This window comes from Chlamydotis macqueenii, chromosome 21 (genome assembly GCF_036417535.1).
Source record: "Chlamydotis macqueenii isolate bChlMac1 chromosome 21, bChlMac1.mat, whole genome shotgun sequence".
Taxonomy (NCBI): Eukaryota; Metazoa; Chordata; class Aves; order Otidiformes; family Otididae; genus Chlamydotis; species Chlamydotis macqueenii.
Window position 1 is genome coordinate 5,430,719 of NC_141576.1, and position 15,057 is coordinate 5,445,775.

At 39.9% G+C, this 15,057-nt stretch overlaps 1 protein-coding gene across 1 annotated transcript in view; it reads left to right on the top strand.

Moving 5' to 3' along the window:
- Window positions 1-15,057, top strand: part of PEX14 (peroxisomal biogenesis factor 14) — a 78,318-nt gene that overhangs the window by 25,363 nt on the left and 37,898 nt on the right. Inside the window, exon 3 of the mRNA XM_086764656.1 lies at window positions 10,912-10,996. Coding sequence (XP_086620782.1) covers window positions 10,912-10,996 — 85 coding nt within the window. The remainder of the gene's footprint in view (window positions 1-10,911; window positions 10,997-15,057) is intronic.

The window sequence follows — 15,057 nt, forward strand, 5'->3', positions numbered from 1 at the left end:
TAAAGGTTAATAAATCTTGGTATGTTTAGAGTATGAAACAAGGCAGGCAGGCTAAGAACTACAACATGAAGGGGTGAAGTTTTATATGCTGCTTTCTCAAGTCAGAGGAGTGGAGGGAGAAACAGTGTGCCCTTTGTGGTATTTCTAATGGGCTGCTGGGTATGTTAGTCAGCCAAGCAGCGATCCATAATCCTTAAGATAAAAAGCGTTGATCTCTCCACTAGTTCTCAGACAGAGCTGTAAGGCATTTGAATTGGGTTACCATTGATTCAAGGTAGGGAGAAGACTGAGTAGCATGGGCCTGCTTAAAAAGGGATATGTGGGATTTATTTCACTTTATTTAATTTTTTTAAAGAAAATTGGAAGCCTTTCAGTGCAAGTGTACTTGAGTTCCCTCTGGATTCTCAGGGAAGTTAATATAGAACTTGCTAATATTTTAGGGAAGAACTAAGTGAATGGCAGCTTTTAGTCAAGATTTGGGCTGCTAAGCAATTTCTATAAGAATTTATGAAGGACCCAGATGTTGGCTGTCCCACCTATTTGTTCAGGAAAGCATGTGTTTTTTACTATTCTCATGATTTCCTGGGAAGCTGAGCTTGACTTCCAACCACAGTAGTGGTGACTCTTAGTTCCCAGCCACGAAGGCGGTACGGAAGGCCTTTTTTGGCCTAGCAGGATTGAAACTAGTGCGTTTCAAACACCTACCCCTGATTTTGGACTTTGTGGCTTAATAGAAATTAGTCGAATCATCTGTACTTGGGCCGAAGCGGCAATAAAGACTGAGTCTACTTTCTTCTGTTACGAAGAGAAGAGGCCTTGTAGCCTCTATTGATCAGGTGCGGAGTCTTGAGAATAGTACAACGTTACAGACTCGAGCTGGGGCCGTTTCTCCATAGCAACAATGGCCTTTCCTACATTGGTGTGGTATGGCCCCAGATTTCAGAAAGATTGTTGATGCTTTCTGCAGCATTTGTCAAGGAAATGACTGCTTTCTTTTTTTTCTTGAAGTGAGTAATTGTTTTATTAATTTTTCAGCACATAAAGGGTATAATTGTAATAGTCCCTGACATGCACTGGCTGTGCCAAGGTTTAAGGAAAACAAAAACAGTAGAAGTGCCGTTTTGAACCTTCTCTGATTTTGTAGGCCTTCCTGGTTTGACTCAAATTTCTGTGTAGAAACTAGGCAGGAGCATCCTGGCTCAAGTATAATTCTCTGTAGAAATAATTGCCTTTAACATTTTAAGTCAGTTTAGGATGGTGGGATCTTACTCAAATGTTTCAAGAGATAGGAGTTGGTGATCATTACGCATTATTTATTGGTACGTACAGGGCTGTATTGGTTGAGCAGCATCCTGAATTTGTCGTGACGCCTATATGCTTTGCTTCTTTGAGTAGTGAATGTAATATCCATGAAAAAAATACCAAATTGACCCCAGGGGCAGATGAAGTGGACCTGTTGTTTGCAGAATATTTATGGTATGAACAGCTACATGGAAATGTTTCTCGTGTTTGCCCTTATATTGTGTTTCACTCCTATGTAGAGGAAGTATCCTAAGAGTTGACAGGGAAACTCAGTTGCTTTTGAGGCTGTTCATGCAAGTTATATATAAAGGACAAATTCTGTGATGTGAGCTTATTTCTGTTGAGAACTGGACAAAGACAAGGGACACAGCTGCTTTAGAATCTATAAAATTATTCTACTTGCAGTCCCCATAGACTAGGCAGCTCTGACCAATCAGATTTCTTGCCCCTTACTTAGTTTTTCCCTTAATGGGGCAATTAACAGCAGGAACAAAGTGCATGGTCTGCTCAGTCTTTATTATTATTTGTGTTGTAATAAATGTTTGGGAGGCCAGTTGCAGACCAGCACCAGGCATGGTGCAAATACAGAGTAAAAAGACAATTCTTGTCCCAAAGAGCTCTAAGTAAAATACTGGAAGATCTTTATGTAAATTTAGTATTTTAAGTCCTTCTCCTTTTGCTACTTCTTCCCAGCTGCTGTGGTTTGCACGATTTATTGCACACCTGTCACAATTTCCAGCTTCTTTAATGTTTCCAACATGAAACCTTTTGTTTGTTAGATTCTGGTGATCCACGTAGTTTCCTCCAGTATCTCCTTGTTCATTCTGTCATTCAGGTCTTCCACATAATAATGCCATCATAGCCCCTTGACTTCACCCCTGATTGTTCAGGGGTTTATTGCTGCAAGGAGAACACTCATTTTCGAATCCACATTTCCCATGGATTAAGAATTCTGTTACACGGGGTTCCTGAAATAGCAGGTTCAAGGAATAATAACTTGCTGATTTTTCCTGTCCATTTCATAGAATCACAGAATGGTTTGGGTTGGAAGGGACCTTCAAAGGTTATCTAGTCCAACCCCCTGCAAGGAGCAGGGACATCTCCAACCAGATCAGGTTGCTCAGAGCCCCATCCAACCTGGCTTTGAACATTTCCAGGGATGGGGCATCCACCACCTCTCTGGGCAACCTGGGACAATGCTTCACCACTCTCAGTGTAAAAAATTTCTTCCTTATCTGAGTCATTTCAGTCTAAAACATCTTAATAGCATCTTCCAGAGATGGGTCCTACTTTCGATCCTCTTGCACTAAATCTGAGCCATTGTATTACTAGTATTTTCCAGTCCCTTGACTGTGGAATTAGAAGGATCTAAGTAAGTCTGAACAACGATCCTGTTCTGGTGCATCTCTCTGATTGATTTAGCCTTCTGGAGTCTACCATTCAATAACAATTTTAAGTTCTCTGGCCACAATTGTTAGATGTGATACGAACTTCCTGTGCTTACATCATCATCTAGCTCCCTAGCATGTGAATGAACCTTCAGCAGTCCTTGTCTGCCCTGTTTTTAAAAGAATTAAAATGGAGTAAATTACAGCTGCATTGTTTTTTACGTTCTACACATGTGAAGATAATAGGGTAAAAGAGAATTTGTTCAAAAGCTGTTGTATTTGAACTCTTTAGTAGTGGCAATGGAGAGAGGAGTGAAAAAGGTAGAGTCGGAGGTGCTGCCATCCACTCCCCTGAAAGCTGTATCACGCTTTTTTTTTTAGTTGTGGAGCCACAGAATGATCTTAGTTCTGCTGTAGTGAGCATCTTGGACACTGAGTCATTACATTCCTTTGGAGTGATTCAGCTCAACAGCTTGACACTTGCATTAATTTTACAGCATAGATCCTCAGTGATCCCTAAGCTTCCTTCTGTAAGAAGGGAGAAGCAAGATGTATAAATGGGGTACTGTCATGAAAAGTTGTAAAAATCAGGTTCTCTTCAATAAGTTTTGCCCTTTCACCTTCTCTCTGGTATCTTTGTTAGGTCCTCTTGAATCTATTTGTTAACCTTATCATAGCACGCTGGCTTCACCGACACTTGGAAGCTAGTTACCTTACCTACTTGTGTGAGACGCTGACCTTCTAGTCCATGTATTATCCACAGTGATCCAGTACATTCAGTGCTGAGGTTATTGCCGTTTTTATGTAAACAGAACTTCAAATAATTTGCTGCCAGTTGGATTGCAAGCATTATTTCCCCCCTCCACTGCACCCCCCCACCTTGTTCATCTTGCTGCAATACCTTCTTTGGTGGTACTGGTGATTGTAGGAAGCTTGGAACTTAAACTGAGGCAGAAGTACAAAAAGGGGATTTTTAAAGTTCATTTTTCCTCTAAAAGTGAGATTATATCTTTTCAATAAAAAGTTAAAATGTTTGAACTCTAGAAAAAAAGGTTCATGCTACTCATTGGTTGAAATTTATTATGGCTGCATTATCAGTTTAATACATTTAGTTTGTTCTTCTGCTCATATTTCTTATAAGATGTTTTTCCAGCATGTATCGCTTCCCTGTAACAGTTTGTATTGTGTTAAACCTCATGTCATAGTTATGTTGAGTCTCATTTGGAGGTGTATTTCTTTCTGAAATAAAAAAATACACACAGCACATTTTCTCTGTGTATAAAAATTATTGTTGTATGTTTCTTTTAAAGCATGTGTAAAAGTTTCTTGTTGTCTTTAGTTTTATGCAGTACTTGAATATTATTGTATTACTTGAATATTTTTCCTCTTAAAAAGAGAGGAATTTTGTCAAGATTTCCACTATGTTTTAAATTGAATCAAAAAAAAACTGAAGATGGCAGAGATATTTCACTTTGAAAGGTGAATACTACACAGACGAAGTTGCTACTTTTTCATAAGGGCTTTTACTCCATATATCAATGTGTTTTAAGAGAGACTTGGGTCAATAATACCATGCTTTAGAATTCCCTAAATACATATTTACACAATAGACCTTAAAATATATTAGTCTATCATGTCAGCTCCTGTACACTTCTATCAGGGATGTTTTATGTCCTTAACATATGATACAATAAAACTTTATTTTATATACCATTTTTCATACAAATTGTATCCTAGCATGCATTGTGGGGTTAAAGAAGACTTTCACAAGGTTAAATTTAAAAAAAAAAAAATGAAGGGCACAGGAAAATTAAGGGCTTTGCATAGGAAACATTTATTTAACTGAACAATGGGAATCTGAATGGAGAGGCCACTGAGCTAAGACAGCCTCTAAGTCTGATTAGAGCTGCAGATCAGCATCCCTGGAACTGGGAAGGCTGCGTGAGGAAAGACTGGTTCTCTGCGAAGAAAGAAGGTGGAAAGGTCACGCCTTTATGAACAGCTGGAGGAAGTGTGAAGTGGCACCTGGAACAAAGAAGTTGAGAATAGGGACTACAAGGAGTCACTTCTTTGTAGTGAGAACAGTAGAAGAAATGAGGGGAAAGTACGTTGAAAGGAGAGAAGGCAGCTGAAAGCACGCCTCTGTGGCTAACCTGGTGGGTGAAGTGGGTGGGAATAGCAGCGTACATCGAAGATTTTTCAGCATCTTATTCCTGCTCCTTCCAGCATCTGTGGGGAGTGGCAGGGGTCCTGGCTCCGTGGAGGCTGTCCCTGGGACTAAGTAGGCACAACAAGATGACACGAAGACAGCTCAGCTTGGATTTTTTTTCTGGCTTTTTTTTTTTTTTTTTGTCACCCTATTAATGTAAATTAAGTAAGATTTTTTTGTATGTGATAATTATAGATAAATGTATTTAAAGTAGATCTGGATTTTGTAGTCCTCGGGAAAAAGAGGAAGAGTAATTTTTCCCCCCGTCCTTGTCATGTGTTCATTTTAATGAGCAATTTTCAAAAATTGAAAATAAAAGAGGAAAATGAATAGGTGTTGAACCAGCCTGTGATATGTAAATGCCAACTAGTAATTACCTAAAACCTCAATTTTCTTTCTGTTTCATCTTGCAAAACATTTCATTTCCACGGAGTGAAAACACTTAATTTGGGCTCTGCCGGCGGGTGAGGCCGGCCCCCCAGAGCCGGGTTTGCCGGAGCCGGGCCCCCCAGAGCCGGGTTTGCCGGAGCCGGGCCCCCCAGAGCCGGGTTTGCCGGAGCCGGGCCCCCCCGAGCCGGGCCTCCCGGAGCCGGGCCTGCCGCCGGCCTCGGTAGGGGGAGCACGGGCTCCGCGGCCCGCCGTGTTCCGCTGCTGCCGCTTTTCCTCGGGGCGCGGAACAGAAATTCACCTGCCCCGAGCCCGCGGCCGCGTGTGCCTGCGGCAGCCGTGTCCTGTCAGACGTCAGTGAGAACCGGGCGATAACGTACGGGGCTGGAACTTGTTTCTTACCTTGCGTCTGGTCACTGTGATGTTGATGTTTTTGAGTTAGATTTCATTCGTAGAACTCTCACTTGTCTGAGTTTCTGGACACCTGGGATTTTTCCTTTTTGACCTGTATTACCGTTTTTTGGTTACTATTCTGTATTCTTTTAGTTCAGGGTTCTTAATCTCAAATATGACTCGAAGCTTATTTCTTCCTTGCCTTTGTTCTTTTCTTGTTCTGACTCCTGTGAGTCTTGCTTTAAATTACATTTTTCTTCTTTGTTCTGTTTTACATGAGGGTTTTTTAAATTGTATTGCATTTTAAAACTTTTCTCGATACAACTTTGAGATCTGCCAAACTTTGTAGGTTTCTAGGTTCTCTCACAACAGGAATAATTCCTGGGGTTCTGTACGGTTTCATAAAAATTTCAATGAAATCTTAGGAGCTTTAAAGTGTTTCCTCTCTCCTGACTGACCTGCAGATAATTTCTTTAGAAATAACAAGCAGTTGCTGTGAAATACGAGTTTCACAGGAATTCTGGGGCCCAGAATACAGAATTGGGAAAAGGTTTGTCTGCGGAGAAGGAAGCTTATGCTAGAGAACATGGTGTATGTAGTGTCCCAGGACCCCGGCTCTGAGAGAGCTCTGCCTGGAATCTCAAGGAACAGTGCCTCTTTAGTGAGATATATGGCTTCATAATTAGCCCCTTGCATTTTTTCATGAGTGCTAGCATCAGCGTTCTATGATGTGTTTCCCTGATTAACAGCTGCTTTGCAACTATGTCCGTGTGCCACCGATAACCGTATTTGTCAAGTTAGTCCTGGCAGAGCGCTGATTTCTTACTAAAATGCAGCATTTCTGTTTGAAGGGGTTTTCTTGTTCATTGCAGTGCCAGGCTTTTAAGTCAGCCCTTGTTAAAACGTAAGATGGTTTTAGCCTGATGCTTGTTAACAGGATTCTGGGTATCTCCTTTAGAGTAGGAGTGCAGAAACCTTTCACAGACAATTTAATCTTCTGAGCCTTGCAAACATACAGCCGTACACTGAGGGCGTGTTGCTGTAGGCTAATATATTGATCAGTTCCATTTGCCCTATAGCTGTGGCCTTCTGCTCTGGCTGAAATAGGTTGAGTGTTTGTTGATACTGCCATATTATTATTTTTTAATACACTGAAAAAAATTAATTCCAACTTCTTTTACATACGTCATGTATATTGCCAGTGTTGATTGCTTCCGCACATGTAATGTAAACTGTCTGTGCATAGTTCATGGCCTGTGCCGCCTCTGCTTAATGAAAAGAAGTGTTGCATTTAAACAGATACAGATCCACTCAGAAAGACAAAATACCGTCCCTTGCAACGTATAATTCAAATCCAACCTTTACATCACAGGTCATCTCAAAGTCTCAGTCTATCAACAAATGCTGTTTAGCAATAACCTACAGAGGATTCCCAGTATTAGGAAATCTATTAGAGCTCTTACGGGCTGCACTCCTGCTGGCTTTTGATTGTTTTCCATGTGGAACTCCGTTACCGAATCCTCTGGCACTTATATTGATGAAGGTGATTTTTTTTTTCACGTTTTTGTTAATTGATTGATTGGAGGTTTTGTGGGTTTTTTTGAGATGGTAGAAAGTGGACATTCGCCACAGTACTTGAAATTCCATGTTTTATTTTTCTAATGCTAGTATCTGATAAAGTTGCTTAGAATGCTTCACAGGAAACTCCGCAGCTTTAGCATAATAAGAAATAAGGCTTGTTTTACCTTCCCCATTAACAGAAAAGGGAGGGAAATTAGGAATGAGGGACCTTGGCTATAACGTCAAAGTGCTGTGCTTTGGCCCAGAATTTCGCCAGCCTGCTGCACTCCCACAACATCTGCAATAAAGTTCCCGTCTCCATTTTATATCTTTGACATTGAAGCAGAATATTTGGCCTGAATTTATGTAATTTGGCCAGACACAGATATAATCCATGAATAGTTATATTCATCTTCTAATCAGAAAATCAAACTGTAGGACAAGACCTGCTGCAGGATTCCACCCACCACCACCCAGTCAGGAATATGTCTTTGTGTATCGTATTACTGCAGGAGAGGTGCTGGGATAGCAAGTTTATGGAATTAACTTGCTTTTAAAAGCCAAATGCTCTGTCTTTCGTTAAGAGAAATACGTACCTGATGCACTGGATAAAGCTAGTTTGCTGGCCAGTGTGTGCTGGCAATCTGAGTATCAGAGTGGTGATACAATGCACATTATTTGGCAGTGTCCTAATACTAGAAAAATTTGGAGAAGTGTTACAAATGATACAGAAATAGTATGGAACAGTGTTACCAGCTGAGTCAGAGTGCTATTTGCTGCATTATTTTTTGGCTATAAACAGGACTGCAAAGTCTTCTTGTCTTCCTCCTGCTTCTGTTGTTTAAATTATGGACTGCAGTTGCCCTTGTTTGTGCAAATAAAATGATCCATAGAAGGTAGGGAAGTTCTTGTGTATGCTTCTTGAAAATATTGGCATTTTGACATGGCCAAAATTGCTTCATAAGTTTCTCATGTATACAAGATGAATTATAGAAATGACGACGTTTCAGCTCAGTCTGTAGGAGGAATGTTCAGAGGTAAATGCAAACACAAATATGAGAAACGTGGGATTATTGAGAGGAGGAATACATGTCCAGGATCGTTTTTTATGAAGTTTCTTGTTGCTTGTAATTTTATTTTGTTTTAAGATTAAAAATGTTGTGAATAATGGAGCAAGCGGTACAGGGGAGAGATAAAACAGAAGTTTATTTTGGAGTGAAATTTACTACTGAAATATTTATATTTTTACAAGGCAAAAATAAGTTTTAATAAAGGGTTAGAATCAGTTAAATATTCACATTGGTGTGATTGAAATAGCACAATGAAAAATACTACTTATCTCTTACAGGTTTTTTAACGCTTAAAAACTGATAATTAAATATAAGGGCTTACAGAATTTCAGGTCCGCAGGCCGTTTGGTCTGCGTCTCGCTCACTAAATGTGGGAGGGCGTGTTCAGGAGTTTCTGAAGAAACAAACAAGTAATTATTGTTAGAAGGAAAGTGGTTTTGATATGTTCACGTATCTGTTGGTCTGCTCATTTGGGCATCTTTCTTATTCAGCACATTATCTTAAGGTTATTAGTTTGGGTGCTTTATATTTCTGCATCTGGCGTGGCAATATCAGCACAGCTTAAATCTGTGATTTGCCTGTCACCTGCATTTCAGCTAGAGACAGATCAAGTGCACATAAATGAAACCGAAGTGTACTTTATGTGGGGTATTTTACGGTTCAAAATTACTGAATGTAAACGTAAAGGAAAAAATGAAGGAAAATAAGAAAAGAATTAAAAATATCCCATTCATTTTATCCTCCCAACTTTGAAGTGTGGTGGGACTTCGTCAAATTCCCGTTAAAATAAATATGTCAATTTCATCTCTCTTCCAAATTCATTTATCATGCTTTTTTAAAAGGTGTTTTCTGCTTTACCTGATGTTTAAATTGGATTCACTCGTTTATGCTGTTCTTTGCTGTATCCCCCATGTTTTTCTTAAATGAATTAGTAATGACAGCGTACTCCATCATACCCTCTCTACAGCCACTTTAAGGGAAGCCTGGTGATCTAAACCTTTTAACCTATTAAAGATGATTTTCCCCAATTGAATCAGACCCACCACAGGTGTAATAACTAATCATTTAAACTACACCTGCTATTATGTATTTTTAAGCCATTATGCGTGTTGGATAGATGATAATTCATGTTTATTGCATTGTCCAATGGATCCGTTTTGCCTACACTAGCCTGATTAATGTATTTAAAGAAATAAGAGATGCAATTTAAAAGAAAAAAAACATTGATGGAATGCACTGAGGAGTACATTGAAAGTGCCATTAAACCCATCAGAACTTTGCTCTCTGACCAGAAATGCATATTCGAAGGGTTTGATTCAAACACAAAGTGAAACTTAGTGATTTCAGTAGTGATGTTATTTTTGTTCCTTATTTTTCTGCTGTGAAAAGTTTTGAAAACCTTTCTGGAACTGAATTCCAGATACTGTATTTTAAGATAAACTCCTCAAGACCTACCTATCGTAGGTCTAGCATATACCACCACCTTAGGAGAAGGTTTATGCCACTGTTCGGGGAGAAAGACCTCTTCCATGCGTATCCGTGTGGTTTTTTTAGCTCTAGAGGAAGGAGGTAGTCTTTTCTACTAGTTCCCATGGATGTGTCCATCTCCTAGTGCTGTTAACTTCAGGCACATTATTCCCCCTGATACCACCATCGGAACAGATGTCTTTGTATAAAAGTAAAGCGAATCAGCTGGTTTTTACCAGTGCAGCAAGACATGTAACACTGTGTGTAACAGTACAGCAGAGTGTGTGGGAAGTTGAGCTACCGTATGAAGCAAAAAATCAAATCCCTTTCATTTGCACTAAATGGAAGTGTAAAAAAAACTAGTGCCATTGTTGTTGATGCCATTGAGTATTACCCCATACTTTGCCCTTTGTTTAAGTGGTTTGTTTTATGTTTTGTGTCACCTTAAAGAAGGATGCAGAAGTCAGTCTTTAGACAAAAGTAATCTACAATTTCTACCTGTGTGGAACATAAATTTAACTACTCACCTACCCATTTATGTCATGAAAAGTGGAAAAAAAGTATAAAAAATACTTTTTTTAATATGATCCAAAACATGTGAAGTTGCTTCTTTTCCAGTCATGACAAGCTGATGTTTATTTATTGCTTTCAGTAAATTAGAATGATGGCAGAAGAGGCCTTAAACTCTCAGAATTTGCAGGGAGTTTTAAGTCAGATAGAAAGGGAGCATTTTCACTAGTAAGCCTGCTGTTACAGATCACATGCATTGTCTGAAGATTGCCCTGATCTATAGGAGGCAAGTTAGGTAAGAAGATTGCAATATAAATGACAGAAACCCCTAAGAATCTTAATGGAGTTTTTTGTAGTTGTTGAGCTGCTCCAAGAGCAATTCAACAAGAAACTTCTAGGTTGAAATATCATAATTGTGCCATCTGATTAGAGTTGAGCCACAAACTCTGATGCTTGTTGAACCGTTCCTGAAAGTTGGATCGCTGTCAGCTCCAGACTGTCTCCATGTGTTGGATGCGATGCCTTACTTTGCAGTACAGAATATATAATGTAAAATAGGAATTTGACCATTCCTAACTTGGATCTTTTCTCTCTTCTGTTTCTCCAATCCTCCTACCCTCATCAGATTGTGACAGCAGTGAAGTTTTTACAGAATCCACGAGTCCGCCAAAGTCCTCTTGCCACCAGAAGAGCATTTCTGAAGAAGAAAGGTATGGTTTGTGGTCTCAGTGATAATGAGGAAGCTTGAGTTAGTGTAAAGCCAAAATGTATTCCTGTGGAAAATAAGATGTTAAGGACAAAGCAAGTAGTCTGTCTCAAAAAAAGATTTTAGGTTTGTAAGAAGTACCAGTCTCTTTTCTTCCAAACTGACTAGAGCAATATTGGCACCAGATGTGGAATTGTAGAATACAGAAGACACGCTGGAGGGTTTTGGGTTAGCTATTATCAGATCTATTCTGCGATGAGGACAGTTTAGAGTTGTGGACTAGTTGGTCAGTTCTAACCTCATGACACTGGCTTTAGAATGACCAGCTTCTGGTGAAAGGGTCGAATATTTCCAAAGAGAGCCAGAGACAGGAATGAAGGGCAAAGGACTTGGTGACAGTAAACAAGGTCAGGTTAAGGTCAGGCTTGGGGTCAACCTGACTTTGAGGCTGAAATGGTAAACTACTGACTGAGTGTAGCCCTTTCCTGTAGCAGGGATAGAACAGATCCTGACAAATCCTATATCGTCTTAGACAGACGGAACATACTTTGGCCATTGCCTACTGAGAATTTATTTTACTTTCTGACTCATAGCAGAACTATCTTTTGTTCTTTTTTTTTCTTTCTAAAGTTTTTAGTCCACAACTTACAGTGCATTTCGGGTGAAGTTGACTCCATATTATGCTACCCTCGTGGTACCATATTGCTTAGATCCTTACTGCAAGATGTAAATAATAAGGACAGTCTTACCTTGGAGTTAATTACATGCACTGTGGAGCACTTGAAGCAGTTGGAATGATACTGAAAATACAAACTCTGAACTTCAGAGGGTAGTGACTCACTTACATTGAGGTCATAAATACTTCAGCGTACATCAAATTCTGCAGCTAAAGATCTTGAGTTTTGAAAATTAGGGAAGCCTATGAAATATATGTTATTCTGTTTCGGGTTATGAACTGTTTATTGAAACTCCTAAGACCTGATGTCATGAGATGGAAGGTTCAAGTATATGCACCACTTTGCTCATCTTGAATAACAAAGAACCTAGAAGGGAATGGCAGTCTTGTCTTTTAGCAGTGAGGTCATGACAAGTAGTTCATAGGTACATCATTTTGAGTGTGATCCTCCCATTGCTTGTCCTAGTGCCAGTTAGAGAACATTCCAGTCACATAGGTGTGTTGCTTGCCCTGCCCGGCCATCAGGATGGCATTAAAATTTGGAGCTTGTTGGCCGCTGTGCTCCATGAGTTTTTCCTTGAAATATGTGGACCTACGGGGAGTAATTAATCATAAAAGCTTGGGGATTTCAACTCTATCATCGAAGCAATGAAGCAAGGGAAAGCTGAGCCTAAAAGCTGTGCTGATTACCCGGGGTAACCTGATACAAAATCTATTGTTGCTGAGAGATCCTTAGCCCCCAGTATATCGTGCAATATTATAACTGCCTGATCTTCTGTGCTGACAATGACCAGTTATTCCTCATTTTCTCTCTCAACACAGCTGGGTTAGAATTTCATTTGCAGAAGGTATTTAGAGCAATTTAGAGACAAATGTCTCTGGTGTTTGCTCTGCACTTCCCCACCGCAGGCTTCGCTGAACAGTTTTTAGTATCAGGAGCTCCATCTAATCTGTTTAATTTTAATAAATCCCTGACTGGGAGAAGAGGAAGGGTGGGGAGATGGAGGCACAGAGAAACTGTGGCCTGACTAATACTTCTTACGAATTACTTGGCTAATAATTACTAAAGAGCAGAAATGGTTTGGTAGAGCTGTTTGTTTGTTCATGTTTGTTAATTAGCCCTCCCTCCTTTTATGCTAATTGGTTTTTTTTGAAACTTAACAGTAGGAGATAGGAAGGAGGAGAGTCCAGTAGTGCCTGTACCCAGCATTCACTGGAAATACGTCCAGATGGAGTCTGACCACTGAGCTTACAACATGACCTCTGTTCAGTGCTCCGGAGCAGGAGCTCCATACTGTCATGGTACCTATGTGCTCTAGCAGATGGAGGCAATTATTCTTGAAATGTAGATGTCGTGGCTAGTCTAGCCCTGAGGAAATAAGGGGTTACATGGTTTGGTAGGCTGTTCTCCCTATTCTCTGGTGTACAGTCATTGTCATCGCAATGGTCATGTTTATCCCCATTTTACAGACAGCTGGGCTGTCTGGTAGAGAAGTCCTCACTGCCAATCAAAAAAGCATTTTCTGTAGAGAAGCCATTTCAGTTACAAGAGTGTCTTTTAAAATTGTCTTTGTAGGAAATAATGCAGAGGTACCCTTGCATTTTTCTCAGTTACTCCAATCCAAGTTTCTTCAAGCAGAAATTGCAGTAGAAGATCTTTTTATGGATCCAGAAGAATTGCAGTGGAGGGGAATTTTCATATCTAAAGATAGTTGTACACCATATACGAACTTGTCTTTTGTAGTCACTTTTGTGGAACCGTACAGGAGTGGTCTGTGACTGCTCTAAATCTGATTAAAAACTCCTGCAGTGGAGAGGATGGTGCTGGATCATCTTGTGTCTGTGAACGCGGAGGGAAAAGACCAAGTGCCCTTCTCCTGCAGGAGCTGCTACCCCAGCTACAGCTCATGTAGGCTAGAGGGACAGGACTGGAGCATTAGCTGTGGGTGAGCTTTCAGGTCTCGCAATCCCAACTTTGCCTAAGAAATTTCACTTCTGAGACTGGCAGAGATGGTTCCCCGCTGAATTATAATTTTGTCTTCTTTGTTAAAAAAAGGCCAATCAAATTTTATTTCCTTTAGATTGGATAATATTAATTATCTAATACAAGAACTGGGTTTTGTTTAATACATTTCAGTGCAGTAAGAAATTAAAGTTTCTTCAGGATGATCAGTTGGAGTGGGTTTGGTTTCTTGTGCAACAGTAGTTGCAGGGGCTGAAAGTAGGCTTTCCTGGTTACTTGCAGGTCAGGGCTTTCCTGAACTGCTCTCTCTGGAACATGGGATGATAGTGTTGATGACAGTTGGGAGAGTGAGGGTGTCCTGGATTTGTAAAAGTTCTTTCAAAAGTTGAATGAGATTTCTCTATTGTCATAAGCACTTTTAAACTCCCAAATACAGAGACATTAATGAGAAACATGAAGTTATTAGAATCATTTATCATTTTCTTTGAAGCTTACACTGGCATTTTATGTAATTTATGACATTTCCTCCTTTTTATCATGAACTTCTTCAGATGAAGGGAAAAACAGCTGTTTCCCCTCAGAGTATCTGAAAAAAAAAGAAAAGAAAAAAAGATGCTGTTTGTTTTTTGTCCAACTTGCTGATTCTGCTGATGACATGCCACAGAATCAATGGCGCCTTGGGAGTAATTAGACAGCATGTGGGGTTTAAACCCTTGTGGAAATGTGTCTGTCATCTAACTGTTGTGCCTCAGATGTCCTGTACTGCTCAGTTACCCATCCGGTAACTCATGTGGCTTGTTAATTTTGTGTACTCTGAATCTGTAACTTCTGGCAAGATAGAGAAAGGGGGTGGAAGTGCCCTATACATGTGTCTGTTTTCCAGGGTGCTAGTCTTTTGGGACAGGGAAGGGAAAAAAAGCTAGATTACAAATTTACTGTGTAATCCTGGATGAAGAACTTGTTCTCTTCATCTGTAAAATGAGTACAGTACTGCCTTCCCAGAGTGGGATTGTGGGAACAGATAAAAGCATTTGAGAAGCTAAGAAATCATAGTGATAGGAGCACAGAGGTGCGTTAGGACAAGTAAATGTATAGTTGTTGAGCTGTATTGGGAAAATGTCCACCCAGAAAGTTGGACGTTCTTCAGAAGATATGCTACCTGGATTAGTCTTTTGTGTATATATATTTGTAACACAGTGGGCTAAATGCTGCCAAAAAGCAGTCACACTCTTGCTTGGCGAAATAAGTTGGAGGTTGTTGGAAGTGTTGCTCTTCTACATGTTGTATCTACTAATCTGTTTCATCACTTTGGCTGGTAGGAAGTGAGTTACTACACAAGGTTTTCCTGTAGGTCTTGCACAGTTTTTTTGAGTACATCAGAGTTTCAGAAAATTTTGCCAGTGTCAAGATGCCAGGCTAATGTGAT